The 17,872-nt window shown below is 40.1% G+C and overlaps 1 protein-coding gene across 1 annotated transcript in view; it reads left to right on the top strand.

The window, feature by feature from the left end:
* LOC117387217 (growth arrest-specific protein 7-like) overlaps positions 1-17,872 on the top strand; it is a 73,715-nt gene that overhangs the window by 41,620 nt on the left and 14,223 nt on the right. The window contains 6 exon segments of the mRNA XM_033984663.2: positions 2,806-2,859; positions 3,481-3,570; positions 5,215-5,330; positions 7,771-7,845; positions 13,537-13,615; positions 15,903-16,031. Coding sequence (XP_033840554.2) covers positions 2,806-2,859; positions 3,481-3,570; positions 5,215-5,330; positions 7,771-7,845; positions 13,537-13,615; positions 15,903-16,031 — 543 coding nt within the window.

Here is a 17,872-nt window from a genome sequence, read left to right on the forward strand (position 1 = left end):
ATGTTGGACTCTGCCATGTTGGACTCTGCTGTTTGCAGATGATGTTGTCCTGATGGCTCCATCGAACCAGAACCTGCAGCAGGCATCGGGGCAGTTTGCAGCGTTTGAAGCAGTTGGGATGAAAATCAGCTCCTGTAAATGCAAGGCCATGGTTCTCGACCAGAAAACGGTTGTTTGCCCTCTCCGGGTGGAGAGTCCCTGCCTCAAGTGGATGAGTTCAAGTATGTTGAGATCTTATTCACAAGTGAAGGAAGGATGGAGTGTGAGATTGACAGATGGATCGGTGCAGTGTCTGCAGTGATGCGGCCAATGTATTGGATTGTTGTAGTGAAGAAGGAGCTGAGCCAAAAGGCAAAGCTCTTGATTTACTGGCCAATCTATGTTCCTATCCTCACCTATGGTCGTGAGCTTTGGGTAATCACTGAAACCGCAAGATCACAGATACAAGCAGTTGAAATTAGTTTCTTACGCAGGGTGGCTGCTAACTGTAAACTTTTATAGGAGGTCATAAAAGTAGCACCCCACCACCCTTTCAAAGCCCTGTATTATACTCAACTGACTTTACTGAACTTTTAAACATGTTCTAATGCATGTTTTTTTCTCATCGAGAACTTCCCTGGAGTTATGCTTTGTTTCATGTTCGAGTAATTCTGCAGATTTCATGTTAGAGTTAGTGTTAGATTTATTTGGTCTTCCTCTCCAGAGCTCAGAACGCTTGCTTCCACTGTGCGATGTCATCAAAAGGTGGTCCATGATGCTCCTCCATGTTTTTTTTTAAGTATACACATACATTTTCCAAATGTATTCCGATCTACCAACTTGAGAACTATCAGTTGTAGTTTTAAGCCTAATATAAACTGCTACCCTACTCAGTGTAAGAATGCATGTTTATTTAGGGCTTAGTTAGTACTTGGATGGGGCACCTCTGGGAATGCCACATGCCACAGTGGGCCACCAGTGGGGAAAAAAAAAGTCTAATATAAGAGTGGTGTGTATGTGAGCGGTGGTCGGAGCAGCCGATGGTGCAGATTGGCATCTATAAGAAATCTAATTTGCACTGCAGTGTATCCAGGCTGTCAGTAGGACTTTGCTAATGTAATGTTATTCTAATTTCCTCTCATTGTTCATTAGCACTAATATAACAGTGGATGGACCAGGCTCATCACCACCCACCAGCACTCTGCCCGTGTCCTCATGTCCCCTAGTATCAGGAGGAAAATGTCCATTTTAAACTAATTTGATGCACATATGAATGTCTTTAAAGGGGGACTAAGTGGGACTCTGCCCACAACCACATTTCAAATAGAGGTGATAAACCAGGCAGTACCTGGAGGACTAAAAGGGAGAGTGACAGAAAAGGAGGGGCAGGTTCTGGAAAATTAAAGGGTAAAGTGAGGGGGGAGGAGGGGCGGGGTCTGGAGAACTAAAGAAGAAAGTGAGGGGAGAGGAGGGTCTAGGGGTATGAGGAACAGTGTTTTTGGTGTAACAGGTATCTACACTTCAAACTCAGCCACTGTAACAAGGTGTTTGTAATCAGAAACACCTGCCAGTCTTGCAAGATGTCACCAAGCAGGACACACTATTTTTTAATACTTTTTTGACCAGAAATCTGCAAATGTACCTACTTTGTACTAAAATGACCAAAACTAGGAACAGTAGACTATGTTAAAACACCATATACACAGTTTATTACCAAAAAAAAAAAAATTAAGACAGTGTTTAGTTCCAGTGTTGCAGTGATTATGTTACAGTGGTTACATCGAGATAAGACATTTGGAGAATACAGTCTTTGAATTTATAAAAGCATTACTTTCATTATTGGCACCTGCTAGACCGTTTAGCTACAGAATTGTGCTGTCAATCTTGAGCTTTATAAATACGATAAAAGGCTCAGGCTTTCTTCTACCCTTGATAATGTGTAGAGATGCACCGATACGATACTGCTATCAGGTATTGGTGTTGATATTGACAATTTTGATGGCTCGGATACTGGTTCCAAGATATCAGTTCAGCAATTTTGATCTATAAATTAGTGTAATAAGACAATTTACTGGCTCAAAGCACCTCACTATTTTTTTTTTCTCTCAGTTTAAATTATAAACAACACCTAATAAAATACATTTGGAAAAATATGTTTTCATTTTCTGCCCCAGTATTGGTTCATATCGGGTATCAGCAGATACTTAAAGCTGTAGCATCTACATCAGTATCAGAACAGAAAATGCTGGGTCAGTGCTTCCCTAATAATGTGTATATCCCAGTGCGCAACAATCTCTGAAACTACAATAAAGTTTGCTCATTATGTCCAACACGGTTTGTTACCATGGGCATTCACTACCACTGCCCCTGCCAGTATGGGGTTTGGAGGTGCATGCTGGGATTTCATGATGTCATCTCCCAGAGCTCTGTAGACTGAAGTGTAGCTCTATTTTACAGTGTGAATACATTGATAAAACGAGAGAAGCTCGCCCCTTCCTGTATCCACCTCACACAAACACTTACTTTCACACTTTCACATTCACCACTTCAAAATTGGGACCAAACCCGAAACGAAGCCTGGACTAGACCAGAACAAAAACAGGAGTATAACAAGACCAACCCAAGTCTCTATCAGGACTAGACCGGGCTCAAACCATAAGCAAAGAAGAACAAGTCTGACCGCAGCCGTACAGCCCTTACACAGAGCCACAGGACAGTAGAGGCTGAGTAAAGGCTGCTCTGTGCAGGCTCTGTCCTGTCTGCTGAAGAACCATGTCTGGAGCAGAAGGTTGGAGTCTAGATGATGATGGTTTCTTCTGTTCACAGGGTCCCGTCTCCACATCCCCCACCAAGAAACAGCACAAGGAGACCACAACCACGGTGAGCAACATGGACGTACTTTTTTTCAGTCTTTTTGCTGGTAAATCTAACTGGTAATCTTAAGTACAGACTTATTTGAAAACCACACCAAAATGAAGGGAAGGAACAGCTGAAATGGAAATATATACAATTACAATTATTATAGTTGTTGTAATTTACTTTAAATGAACAAAATGAGACAAAAGACAAATCATAATTCATTTAGTCAACTAAACTAAGACAAAACAAGCATAATTATTAGATTACATGTATATATCTATTTGTTTATCTTTTAATTTTATTTTATAGCAATACAAATAGGAAGAACCAGACAAAACCAAAATTAATACAAAAAAATATACAAATATTAAGATGGAACAAAATTCAACAAAAATCTCTCTCAAAATCACTACATTTGAAGCTGTATTAGATCTCAAAACATGCTTGAAATATCTTTACTTTTTAAGCTTTAAAACTTTTACTTAGTAGATTTTTTCATGTGATAATTTTGCTTCTGTATCTACGTTTACTTAAGCAACAAAATTTTACATTTCTTGCACCACTGGTCCATAAATGAAGATATGATATGATACTGTAATCCTAACAATAAAAAACACACTATGTTGTGTTTGTGTTGGTCAGGTGAACTGTGTGACCTTCCCTCTCCCAGCCTTCATGTCTGAACAGCAGCTGCTCAAGCCAAACGACTGGAGCTACTGCGACTACTTCTGGGTAAGGCCCTGGGTCCATGTACTAGGCTTAGGTTCTGGTTGATTAATTGTTAAACTCCAAATACACATTATGATTCTTATTATTTTAATTGTAAATAAAACTAGGAAAACACACACACAAGAGGGACCGTGAGGGACAGTGACATCTGTCATATGGTGTTGCTGAGATAAGCTGGTATAAATAGGGCTTCTGGGTAATTAAAGGTGTGGTTGAGGAGAGCTGTGGTTTGTTTGAGAGGAGCAGGAGGAGGTTGAGGCGTTGAGTTTAAGCCATGTTATACTCTTGTTCCTGCATTGAAACTCCATACTGGGAGTTGTGTTTTGTTTCATTCATCCATGTTTGAGTAACTCCTTATTAATAGTCCGTCTACATCTCTAAAGATCAAAATGCTCTGTTCCACTTTGTGATGTCATGAAGTGTGTCGTTTTCAAGTTAATAGCTACCGTTAACCTTTTGTTATGTAGATATAGGTAATTCCAGAGCTGAAATCATCCAAATGATTCTAGGAAAGATGTATAAAGAGTTTGAAAACACAATGGAGTGCTTCCTGTATCAACACATAGCATCACATAACATCAATAGAATGTTTTTTTTGTTTTTTTTTCTATTTAAGAGAAGAACACAGCATAAATATGCAGAATTTGTGTGTTAAATGAAACAAAACACAACTCCAGGTCTGTTTTTGATGAAGAAACAACATTATGACATATCAGAAAATAGCAATATGGAGTAATCAAATAAAGGAAAGTTCACAGTGGCAGAGTGGTTATCCTCCTCACATCTGGGAGGTATTGACTCAAATATTTATTATAATGAGTTTATTGAATTAAAAACAGTAGATGGACGATTCTCCTGCTGCCATGGAGAGAGACAAGTGAGAGGAGGAAATTTACTGGTTGAATGTCCTTGCATAGTGATTTGCAATACTTTTCTGAAAAGTACATTTAAAGTTACCAAAGTAAATATAACTGAGAAAATGTAACTGAGTACTAGCCACAATTGCATCTTACCATAATTTACACACAGCTCTCTGAGCTTGGATGAATAACTAATGCAATTGTACCTCTCAGAGTACATTTACAGTTATATTTAGCACTGGATCTGGGTGCATAAACCCTGAAGCCATTGTGATAATATTCCAGTTTAGTCCAGTCCAGTCCAGTCCACTCTTGCTATTCTTCCACTGTAGGGAGTATTACACCTCTGATGACAGCCCAAGAAAACAAGGACTGAGCTGGCAACAGGGGGCTGGCACTGCACAGAAATGCAAATTCTCTATCAGACACCATACGTTTACTTTTACTTGAGTTAACATTTTTGTTCCTCTTCCCACTGTGAGTAGGTCTATAAGTGACAACAGATTTGTGTTGACAATATCAAATGATTTGAACATTTGTGTTTTTGTGCTCCAGTATGATTTAGTGTTTCTCATTTTCCTGTCTATCCTTTGAAAATATCAGATTTTGTGCATTATTTAATGTTTTGTCCTTTCAATTACAGTAACTTCAAATTATAAATCAGATGTTACACACAGGCAGTTACTTGAGTAGTAGTAGGTTCCTGAAATACATTCAACCTTATGTATGAGTAATTTCTTCAACAACTAACACTGCAATCATATACGTATACGTGTGTGTGTTTCAGGCGGACAGGCGAGATGCCCAGGGGAACAGCACCCTCACAGGCTTTGAGGTGTTACTGCACAAACAGCTGAAGGGAAAGCAGATGCAGAAGGAGATGGCCGACTTCATCAGAGAGAGGTGTCACCACTCACTGATTTTGCTATTAGAATAATCTTCATTTGAGGTACATTAGGTCCATGTAAAAGGCAGTACAGTGTATATACCACCACTTTACAAATGTCACCTTCAATCACTGTCAATGCCCGATTTACATTAGGCACAGACCAGAAGAGGCAGTCAACTGCACAGGGTAAGAAACAGCCAGGGAAATATTAGACATGTGTTTGGATGTGTACTTAGTCATTATAAATCAGCAGCGACGACAAACTAAAGCCTCTCCATCACAGTCTAGCACATTGTTGTTGTATCATTTTGGTTCGCTACATTAAAGTAAAAACTACTGATGCTTCGATGTGTTGATTTGAGCTGGGGACAGCAAATAACTTCTGAGTAATGCAGCTCCTCATGTCTGAAAATAAAATGATCAACGTGAATGAGATGTTGCTTATCTATTTCTGCCAAAAGAGTGGTTTTATATATGATCACTGTTTTTATCAGCAATTATTGATACTTTGCAGCTGATATCAACATCCTCTGGATGTGTGATGCTAACTAGAGGCAATGCTCTGTCTGAAGCTCTGTTAGACTTTAATCTTTTGATCTTTATTTTAATACAATCTGACCATAAAAAAACTGAATTAGATGGAACTGCAATAGGTTAAAACTATGTTGGGAGTATTTGCAAATGTGTGCATTGTGTCACATCAAAGTGTTAGTGCTATTGCTAATTTTCTAGTCTACCTGCTGTAGACTGAGACGAGAGTGGTCTGACAGATTTTGAATAAAGATAAATTGGATTTGGTTGTTTAGCTCTCTCAGACCTCTGTGCATGTAAACGTAGTGACTAGCATTTGGACATGCATACTTCTCCATTCTTGGCTTGGCCTTTTACACCTTTCTCTTCAACAGAACTCATGACTAAATATATCTAGGCACAAGGAAGTGTAATCATAGAACAAAACTTATCTGAATAATATGTTGCATGTGCATTTAATGTAAATGTGAAATAGCGGAACGAGTCAGCACTCTGTGGTGGGGACCTGTGCTAGAAGTGATCCACAATTATCCAAAGGTCCAAACGCTTCATTCACCGCCGTGTTTTTCAAAAAGCACCAGTTTAGGCAGGTTTAGACAGGTGATTTGACCCGCAGCTGAACGGTAAAGGAGAGAAAGAGGGAGAGGAGGAGTGGGGAGACCGAGGCAACAGAGAGAGGTGTGTGTGTGTGTGTATATATATATATATATATATATATATATATATATATATATTATATAAATGTCATTGCTGACATTTCTCTATGTTTAGGTATGGTAGCTATGGCTCAACTTTTTAGGGGAATAGTCATCCAACTATTAGAGAATTTGTCCTTTTATCACTTTTCTTGGTCAACTCATCTCACAGAAGCAGTTTACTATGTACTTCTCATTTTATGTCATCCAGCTTGTCTCCAGGCTGTCCTTCTTAGTTCCTGTTTAAACCTCCTTGTGTGGAAGCATCGTCAGACTTGAATAGCCAATACTAACATGCAGTGTTGCGTATTCAAGTAACCTGGTTAAGGACTGATGAGTCTACTGCTGCTCTTTACAACTCTAGGACTGGTTAGGTCAGCACTTATTTTCCTAACATCCCCTAAGGGAGGTGTGCCAAAAAACGTTTGAGGAGCACTGTTCTAGGCAAAGCAATATCATCTCCATGGCAGGTAGAGCAGACCCTCCAACAGAATAGTGGAGCTTTACAGTAATTCCAAATCAGTCTTAACAGGAGTAGAGTAAGTCAGTTGGAGCTGCCAGTTGCTTCATAGGATCACTCTCATAGAGCTGCCATTTTGACTGTTTTGTTGTCTCCAGAGTTGGGTAGTACTCAGTTACATTACTCAGTTAGATGTACTTGACTAACTTTTTAAAGACGTTGTACTTTTCATGGTACTTTTCTAGTTGCATACTTGAGTTCAGTAACAGTACTTATTTGAGTCAAAGTTTTGGTTTCTCTTCCCATTGTGAGTAAGTTTACAATTGACAAAAACTTTATGTTGACAGGATTAAATTATTTGAACATATGTGTTTCTAGCTTTGATTTAGTTAGTCTCATTTTTGTGTCTATCCTTTGAAAATACCTCAGTAATACTTCAGTAATATTATTTTGAAGTAACGTTACTCTTGCTTGAGTACAGTTTTTAGCTACTCTACCCACCTCTGGTCATCTCGCAGGATCCTGCTTCTAGAAAAGTGTGCTACAGGAAGTGAAATATCTGTGGAGCAATATCAAACATTTGCGTGTGTTTTACCCAATGACACATAAACACTGCAGGTCACCATGGAAACCACAGCATTAAACCACATTACTTCCTGTTTGGGCTCGTTCATGTGCACCACCGCGTTGCCCAACACAGGAAGAGTGGATGAGCCAGTTGTGTCAAGACGATGTGCTAACTTTGCTAACTGTGGTCTTGTGTGTCAGGATAAAGATAGAAGAGGAGTACGCCAAGAGCCTGTCCCGCTTGTCACAGATCCCCCTGGCCGCGCAGGAGGAGGGGTGAGTCCCTCGACATCACAGTATCTCACAGTCACAACACAAGAAGTGCACTTTGGGGGATGTTTCTCAACTTTTTAGGGGGAAGTTAAGAAGCCTATGAAGGCTGGACTAATTTAGTTCCATACATCACTGAAGCTCCATTCTTATATGACCTTTATCTACACCACAGAGAATGGTACTAAGTGTAGTTGTAATTTTTATTTTTTTCCAAGGAAATATGCAAATGATGTTCCACCCTCAGGAAGTTACATGTTGTTGCTATAAAACACACATAGTAGTTATGGCATACATAGAGGTAATTCCATAAACTGTTATCTAACAACCATAACAATGGACAAAATTGCACAATAATAATATCCTACAGAAAAATCCACAAGTATTTAACTTGATTATTTACTATTTTAGTAAATAATCATGCCCCCCAGCTTGTTTTATTACAACTCAAATCTGCAAATTAACAATAATAACAGCAATAAACTTTTACCTGTTTACCCATCTCTATTAAATATTAGACCTGCAGAATCAATCAACCAAAATCACTTTATTTGTCTTTGAGGAAGCAATTTTATCACATAGAGCAGTAATAATACAATAATAGATCAATAGTAGTATCCCTCTGTGTATGTCCTCTGTGTCTTGCAGCAGATGTTCTCTGGAACTAGTTGTTGCGTTGGTGTAAAAAGTCTGTAGCATTTCAGAGCTAGTTGGCAAGTATAGCTACATCCATGCAGGATCACCATGGATACAACAAACTTCTGAAATTACAGGTGACATAATCTGAAACCCTGCAGTAGGTCTAACATATTTTTTATTACTCAAATGAGGCATTGGTTGTTTCATTGAGAAAGTGTTTTTCCCCACACCGTACATATTACCAAATGAAAAGAATACAAATGTTTCCTGCCCCTGTCTCAGTTAAACCTCACAGAACATGATACAATCAGAAACACAGCAATACAATACAAGGCAGATACCATAAAGACCCATTTTAATTTACACTTTTACTTTTAATAATATTATTAATTTACATTAAGAGGTAGTTGGCTTATCTGGCAGTAAGAGCAATTTTAAAAGATTTGAATGTACGTAGCATAGTAACATACCAGGCTTGAGTGTAGAACCTGTTGCCTGTAATGGTGACTCTAAAAACAGAAACAGCTGTTGCCAATAAACAACTGTCAGTGTTATAGTTTTAGAGTACCCTTTTTTTTTTTTTTTTTTAAAGAGTGTTTCTATGGATTGCATTTTGTTTTTGGACTTTTTTCTAGGAAATGTTGTATTCATCTAAAGTGAATCGCTGAACTTATGCTGAATAAACAAAATGAACTGAATAGCTAAATAACAAACTAGCCTGCACTATAATGCATATTGGTGTTAAATTAGTAAATAAAAAAAAATGTATTATGTAACTTGTCTAGGGTAGTGCCAGCCACCTGCTTGTCTCCATGGAGATGTTATCATTTTGCCTGAAACGCTCAACAATATGCTATTAAACTTATCCATCTTCATGGAGACATTCACGGGACACCAACCAGGCCAGGTTACAGGTCAGATCTGTGGAGAGGCAACCCTGCTCACACTAGGAATTAGGGCTGTAGTCAACTAAAGAAAATCTCGATCAACAGGTCCTGACTATCAATTAGCCGACTATAAAGGCAGTGTAGCAAAAGCTGTCAAAACTATTACTTATCACTATATATCTGACCTAAACTGCACTACACTACACCTGCACGAGAGTTCACGTAAAAACTACTATTTATGCAGAAAAAAATACTAGGAAACAATGTATTTATATAAAGACAACTTCAGCTTGAGAATAATGAGTTTAATCTGCTTTTTTACATATAAATATCAAAAAAAAAAAAAAAAAAAAACTTCAGCTAACTCACTCACTTCTCGTTTCTGCTGTTGTCCCATATAAATCCTTATTCTCTAAATAAAATCATTGTCGACTAATGCAAATTTCATCACCTGATTAACTGACTAAACGACTAAAGGCCCCCAACCCTAGAAAGTGTGCATGCATGTTTTTTAATGTCTTTTTTAGCAATAGAAACACCTATTATTAAATAAATACAAGATAGGTCAATATATTCACTATATAATGTTGAATGTTACAGGCAAAACAATAACATCAACCATGACAGACCATCCACCAGAACAGTTACATAATGCTTCTTTCAATAATGAAGGCATCACGTCCTATTCCACTTTGCAATATCTAGGAGCAGGACTGGGGCTAGTTAGTACTTGGATGGGAGACCACGGGGAATATTGGCTACCACAGTGGAGCAGCAGTGGCAAAAGCTGTCATTGTGTCCTTAGGCAAGACACTTCACCCACATTGCCCAGCATGAATGTGGTTGTAAAGCAACTTTGAGCTTCTGTAAAAGCACTATATAAGACTAAAGCACAATTATTGTTATTGACATTTATAGGAATGTTGCCCATTCAAAAGATATATGTTTTGTATGATTGGTTAGTTGTTATGGAAACTCTGAAACTTACATATATTTCAAAATGAACTGGCCAACATCCTCTCTGAGCTCCTCTTCACAGTCCCCAGGTGAGGGACCGATTGTCAAACGAGGAAGTCCACAAGTTCATAGACAAGTACAAATCCCATAGAGTACGTTCGAGCTTGAGTGACAGCAGAGCGGAGTCCAGCTGGGAGTGTCTTTTGTCCCTATGAGGACACCGTAGCAGTGCATGGACAGCGGGTGGCAGCAGCTTTATTAAACTCCTCTTCTCTGGGACATTCCGAAAGCTGTGAGGGAAGAGCCATGGAAACAAAAGACCAGACAATCCAGACCTTTTTCAGAGGAAAAATGACCCCTTCGTGACAGTAACTGAAGTAGCCACCACAATTTGTGCTCACTTAAGAGGTACTTCAAACCTAATGTACTTGTGTTGAAGTACATTAATATGAAGAAAGAAACCATATAGATAGTAGCATAGATGGTCTTAAGGTACCTGTCTCCTGTCTGCTCCTCTGGCTCTGCTCCTGTTTGCTCCTTTGACTCTACTCTTGTCTGCTCCACTAGCTTTACTCCTCTAGCTCTGCTCCTCTGGCCCTGCTCTGGCTCTGCTCCTCTGGCTCTGCTCCTCTGGCTCTGCTCCTCTGCCTCTGCTCCTCTGGCTCTGCTCCTCTGCCTCTGCTCTTCCGGCCCTTCTCCTCTGCCTCTGCTCTTTTGGCTCTGCTCCTCTGGCTTTGCTCCTCTGGCTCTGCTCCTCTGGCTCTGCTCCTCTGGCTCTGCTCCTCTGGCTCTGCTCCTCTGGCCCTGCTCTTGGCTGCTCCTCTGGCTGCTCTCCTCTGGCTCTGCTCCTCTGTCTCTGCCCCTCTGGCTCTTCTCCCCTGACTTTGTCCCTCTGTCTCTCCTCTTTTGGTTTTGCTTCTGGCTCTGCTCCTCTGCCTCTGCTCCTCTAGCTCTTCTCCTCTGCCTCTGCTCTTTTGGCTCTGCTCCTCTAGTTCTGTTCCTCTAGTTCTGTTCCTCTGGCTCTGCTCCTCTGGCTCTGCTCCTCTGGCTCTGCTCCTCTGGCCCTGCTCTTGGCTGCTCCTCTGGCTGCGCTCCTCTGTCTCTGCCCCCCTGGCTCTCCTCCCCTGACTTTGTCCGTCTTTTGGTTTTGCTTCTGGCTCTTCTCCTCTGCCTCTGCTCTTTTGGCTCTGCTCCTTTAGTTCTGCTCCTCTGGCTCTGCTCCTCTGGCTCTGCTCCTCTGGCTCTGCTCCTCTGGCTCTGCTCCTCTGGCTCTGCACCTCTGGCTCTGCTCCTCTGCCTCTGCTCCTCTGGCTGCTCCTCTGCCTCTGTTCCTCACAAAAAAAAACAAAAAACTTAACTATTCTTTTTAATAACATATTGCTTATCTTACATAGTATTAGTAACTTCCTTGATGCGCCCAAATTTGTTTTCGACTATTTGCAAAAAAATACATAGCTTTTGTGAATGGGCCGCTCTTGGAAGAATGGCCCACACAGAATCCAGATTGTGCTGGTTGTCTTCGAATACCACAGCAAACAACACTCTGCCTCTGTTCTCTCCGGACAATCTCCCATCTGTCCACTCTGTGTTCACTGTGTCCAGATTCTGTCCAGGGTCTGTCCTCTCTGTTCCTGCTCATCTATCTGCCTTTGTCCACTGCACACTCACCATAAGGCATGTGACGCTCCATCTTTCCCCACAGGGAAAGCATGACAGCAAATTCAGCTGTGCAAATGCTGCGGGATACAGTTTCGGAATGCAATGAAATGATAGGCTTAAAGTTAGACATTTCACTAATACAAATATTACCTAGGTTTTTCAATTAAAGTTAAAATTTTGGTTTTAGTTTGGTTTATAATTTTACTCAGACATGACATAGGTTGCCAGGGTCATGTTGGCTGCTCTTGTGGCTGACTGACTGGTACACTGAATTGATACACAATTAAAGGAACTGTATGTAGCCTGCTGTTTTTTTTTTTTTCTTTATTATTTTTATTTTTTATTTTTTTAAAGGCACTACAATCACAACTGAACCTGCGGGTAAAGGACACATACAAGTTTTTTTCTCATTCTCAGTGTTTGGACAGACCATGCCTCATGTGAAAGCTCAGAACCTACAGAATTTACTCACTGAGCTGCAGAGGAGTAATTGCATACACTTTTTTTCGACAAATATTTGACAGATATCCGTCTGGCCATATTGAACAGAAAAGCCATAATGGATTTTCCTTGATTTGCACTCATGTTACCAACATTTCTTATAGAAATACACTTAACTGTGATGAAAAAATGTGTTTGTAATAGACCATTGAAATTTGGTACACATATTCCACATGGAGGTGGATGGTCGTGATGGAGAGGTGGTTGCAATTCAGAGGCGGTCGCGATGCAGGAGAGGTCACGATGCAGGAGAGGTCACGATGCAGGAGAGGTCACGATGCAGGAGAGGTCACGATGCAGGAGTGATCGTGATGCGGGGTGTTTGTGAAGCAGAGGCGGCCGCAATGCAGAGGTGTTAGCGATGCAGGGATGGTTGCGATGCAGGATCGGTCATGATGCAGGAGCAGTCACGATGCAAAAGTGATCACGATGCAGGAGCGGTCACGATGAAGGGGAGTGGTCGTGATGCAGGAGCGATCGCGATGCAGGGGCAATAGCAATGCAGGGATGGTCGCAACGCAGGAGCGGTCACGATGCAGGAGCGGTCCTGATGCAAGAGCGATCACGATGCAGGAGCGGTCACAGTGCAGGAGCAGTCGTGATGCAGGAGCAGTCGTGATGCAGGAGCAGTCGTGATGCAGGGGCAATAGCGATGCAGGGGCAATAGCGATGCAGGGGCAATAGCGATGCAGGGGTGTTTGTGATGCAAGAGCGGTCATGATCCAGGGGTGTTTGTGATGCAGAGGTGGTCGCGATACAGGGGCAGTTGCAATGCAGACATGTTAGCGATGCAGAGGCAGTTGTGATGCAAAGGCGGCCACGATGCAAGGGCGGCCGCGATGCAAGGGCGGCCGCGATGCAAGGGCGGACGCGATGCAAGGGCGGGAGCGATGCAAAGTCGGCCGCAATGTAAGGGCAGGTGCAGGGGCGGTCGTGTGATTAGTATAATATGTGCAGTATCCTGGCCATATGTGCAGTATCCCATGTTACCAATTTTCATGTGTTCACTGCAGATATGTGTAATGTTAAGTCTTGTTGTTTTTTGGTTGTGTAGGACTCTGGGGGAGGCCTGGGCCCAGCTGAAGAAGAGCCTGGCTGATGAGGCTGAAGTCCACATTAAGTTCTCCTCTAAGGTCTGCTCCTCCTGTCTTCTTTCACTTCGCTGCCTCCTCTCATCTTTCTGCCTGTCCTATGGGTTAATTCATATAAACCAGTCTGCCACTACACTACATGCTCTGCTAAATCAAAGTGCATATGACAGGTGTCTAACCTGGCATATGCTTATGTCACTAAAACATAAGAAACATTATAGTTAAGATTTTTATTTTTTTTTTTCAAGTTTTTTGTGTATTTGTGTTTGTAATTTTACTTCCTGGTAGGACATGGGCAGCAGGTATGACATGTGACATAGAGGTAATTCCATAAATTTGATCTAGCAACCATACAGTTGACAAGGGCTAAAACCTGGGCTAAAAGATCAGATTTTATAAGGATTCTCCTGTAGTGTCACAACATGAACTTTTTAGAATGTTTAAATCCTCAAAGTGCCTGAAAGTTAGCTTTGTAAGATTTAGTCAAGCCCAGCTCTGAGTCAGTGCTAGATTTGCTCTAGCAGCTATCACTGTGATTGGTCAGAACTGGTCACTCAGTGCACGTTGCTGTTGCCACATGGTAGGCGGCGATGGGCAGCACTAGGCCAGTATTCAAGAAAAAAAAAAGAAAAAAATCTTTTTTGGCATTTCACGCCAAGCTCAGGCCATTGCAAACAACACAGCGTCATCTTTGGTTCATCTTCCAGATCTTATTATACCTTCATGCTCATATGGCTTGGGGCCGTCACAAAAGTAAAGAAACGCTAGAGTACCTTCTGCTGGCGAACATAGAAATGGCATCCTTACATCAGCATAGAGCTGCTTCAAAGGATATCGAGATTTTGACTAACACAATAATCAATATCACAACATACAACATCAAGGTTCTCCATCTGATAAAAATACACGGTTAGTAAAACTTAAAGCTGATTTTATACATGCTTTCCTATATTTCACAAAATTGACTCCTGTGAGCTTTAAGCCATGTTATAATGATGTTACCTCATCAAAAACATACATGAAGTTGTGTTTTGTTTCCTTCACAGATTTTAGTTACCCTTTATTATTAGTCTGTCTACATCCTCAAAGCTCAAAATGCTCTATTCTACCTTGTGATGTCATGCAGTGGTAGTTTTCAAATTAACAGCTACATTTTACCAGTGGTGTAAGAAGTACTCAATTGTGTTACTTAATTAAAAGTACAGATACCGGAGCAAAGAAATAGATAGATAGATAGATAGATACTTTATTAATCCCCAGCCAGGGAAATTCACCAAGAAGAAGTAAAAATATCACTTTAAAAAATCTACTTAAGTAAAAGTATTAAAGTGCCCGTTTAAATATGCACTTAAAGAGTAAAAAAGAGTATTTAGTGTAGATTTTGAGATAATAAAGCTTTAAATGGATTGATTTGATAAAGATTTGTACTTAATTTTGTTCAACAGAAACATTGAATCAATTGTTTGTTTGTTTTTCTAGCTGGTTTTAATTCTATGTTTTATGGCTTTTCAGCAGGTCTAAAATAATAATAAAAAATACTTTTACTTTTCGGTCCAGTTAAAAATATAGTAGAAAGTACAGATACGCTCTCTCAATGTAGTGAAGTAAAAGTAAAAGGTATCCACTTTAAAATGTACTTCTGCAAAGTACAGATACCTAAAGTTTGTGCAGTACAGTACAAGTAGAGTACTTTATTACTTGTACTTTGTTACTTCCACCACTGCCTTTTGTTTTGTGGAGACTGGCAATTCCACACCTGAAATCATCCAAATGATTCTACTAAAGGTGTTTAAAAACACAGTGGAGCACTTCCTGTGTTACCACATCTGCCTTGTGATGTTTTTTTGTTTTTCAGTTTTGTTATAGCTTAAATTATGCTAACAAAATCAATATTGTAGTTCTGAACAGCCATATTGCATATTGCAAAATACTACTTACTGTGTATAGGCCTGTATATAACAAATTTTGAAGTGCGATATATTGCTAAAATAAGCATAGATGATAAACAATAATACTGAGACAAATTTATTCCTTTGACACAAAAACCCTAAACCAGAATGTTCCCCCAAAAACTGCTCTAAGTGTATAATATGGTAAAAAAAAAAACACAAACTGCATAAATGAATAGCTGAAGGAAACAATTAGTCATAGAACTTACACAACCTCTTAGGCTTAAATCATACAGCCAAAAAAAAAGAACCAGAAATTTCCCAGTAGTGCAAAGAAAAAAAAAAACTTTTCCAGCTTTCATATATTAAACGATAAGTCGATGAAGTAATTATTGTGACAGGCCTAATCATGTAGTTTGTGTTTGATGACTGTTGAGCAGCTGCAGAGCGAGGTGGAGAAGCCCTTCCTGACCTTCAGAGAGACATTTAAGAAGGACATGAAGCGTCTGGACCATCACATGTCCGACCTGAGGAAGCAGCTAGTGGGACGCTACGCCGCTGTTGAGAAGGTACCACAAATCTTACGCTCTCTCTCATATTTATTATTATTTATTAAAGGGGAATTATCAACTTTTTAAAGCTGATCAATTTTCTGCCATGTTATAATGTTGTTCCATCATCATAAACATGCCTGAAGAGCTTTAAGATGTCATCCATGCATGTTTGAGTATTTTAGCAGTAAGATTCTGTTCAATACTCCGCCCACAAGCCTATGTCACCCATGCTGTTTGTATGTCACCCATACAAACCTGATATAATGTGCAATAGTTTCCTTAGCGGGACTGTTTGTGATAGCGCTCTGAAGGGGGAGTGAGAGCAAAGGGAGGGGCATCAAAAACAGAACACCAAAAACAGAACAAACATGTTAATACATAGTTTTCAGCAAATATAGTTTTTCTGAACAATAAAAGGTAACATGGTTAACAATTAATAACCTATAGAAGTGTAATAAAGTAGGGTATGTAGTTAAGACTGGTACTACACTCACAACTGACCCTGAGTTACCAGCACCATAATCTGTAGATAAAGGACACATTTTTTTCATTCTCACTATATGAACAGGTCAAGCCTTATGTGAAAACTCAGAGCTGCCAGAATTCACTCACTGAGCTACAGAGCTTTTAGTCATAGGATCTGGCAAACAGAAATGTTAGCCACATACTGCTCTCTTATTGGACAGTCATTTTGAGAATAAAACACTAAATGACAACATACATAACTTGACCATCATGTCCAAATGTTTTTGAATAAATCAGAATAAATCTGCATTACAGCTGTCATCAGTAAAGGCTATATTAATTTGAAGATGTTTACCTCGTATGTGGGGACACAGTTGGGTCAGGCTTATAAAAATTGGAAATATAGCTGCCTCGAGCCACTCTTCCCCTCCATTTCACACGTTTATTTCTGTCCTCTTGCAGAATGTACAGACTAAAAATGTATTGAAATATTACAAGAATATTTTTTGTAGTACCAACCATAGTTATATGACATTTTCTGAGCTGCATACTTTCCACAAGTCTCCAGCAGCACATGTCTGTCTCCCATCTGCTCCCTGTGAGTGAGGAGCAGACAGACAGAGGAGGAGCCCGTCTGCTCTCTGTGAGTGAGGAGCAGACAGACAGAGGAGGAGCCCGTCTGCTCTCTGTGAGTGAGGAGCTGACAGACAGAGGAGGAGCCCGTCTGCTCTCTGTGAGTGAGGAGCTGACAGACAGAGGAGGAGCCCGTCTGCTCTCTGTGAGTGAGGAGCAGACAGACAGAGGAGGAGCCCGTCTGCTCCCTGTGAGTGAGGAGCAGACAGACAGAGGAGGAGCCCGTCTGTCTGTTTGCTGAGGACAGAATGATTCTCTTAAACACAGCTGACAGTGAAGGCATCATGACCACAGGACAGAGAATCATGTCATGTAGTTTATCGTTGTAGTATCGAAAATTACATATGAATTGTTACTAAAACGAACATAGGATAGATACACATTTGAGCAGGTATCAACAGAAAAAAAGAAAAAAAAATACATTCTCAGGACAAAATTGAACCTCTTAGAATAGCTTTTGAGCTTTATCAGAACAATTATGTGAGAATGTTCCTAAGTGTGTTAACTCTCTATTTCCATAGAGTCATGCAGGTGACAAGCCATTTATTTGATTCCCTCTGTAATTACTGTATCTAAAATGTCCCCAAAATGATCCAAAAGTAACACATTAATATTATTTATTTAAAGTGGAAATTTGTTGAAGTTTGGGCATTTTTACAATAAAAAAGAATAAATAATAAGTTTTCATAAAAGTGTTCCACTGGAGGAAAACGTATGTATTGGAATATGTCTGAATTAATCATTTTTTCACTATTTTT

The sequence above is a fragment of the Periophthalmus magnuspinnatus genome, chromosome 19, assembly GCF_009829125.3.
Source record: "Periophthalmus magnuspinnatus isolate fPerMag1 chromosome 19, fPerMag1.2.pri, whole genome shotgun sequence".
Lineage (NCBI taxonomy): Eukaryota > Metazoa > Chordata > Actinopteri > Gobiiformes > Gobiidae > Periophthalmus > Periophthalmus magnuspinnatus.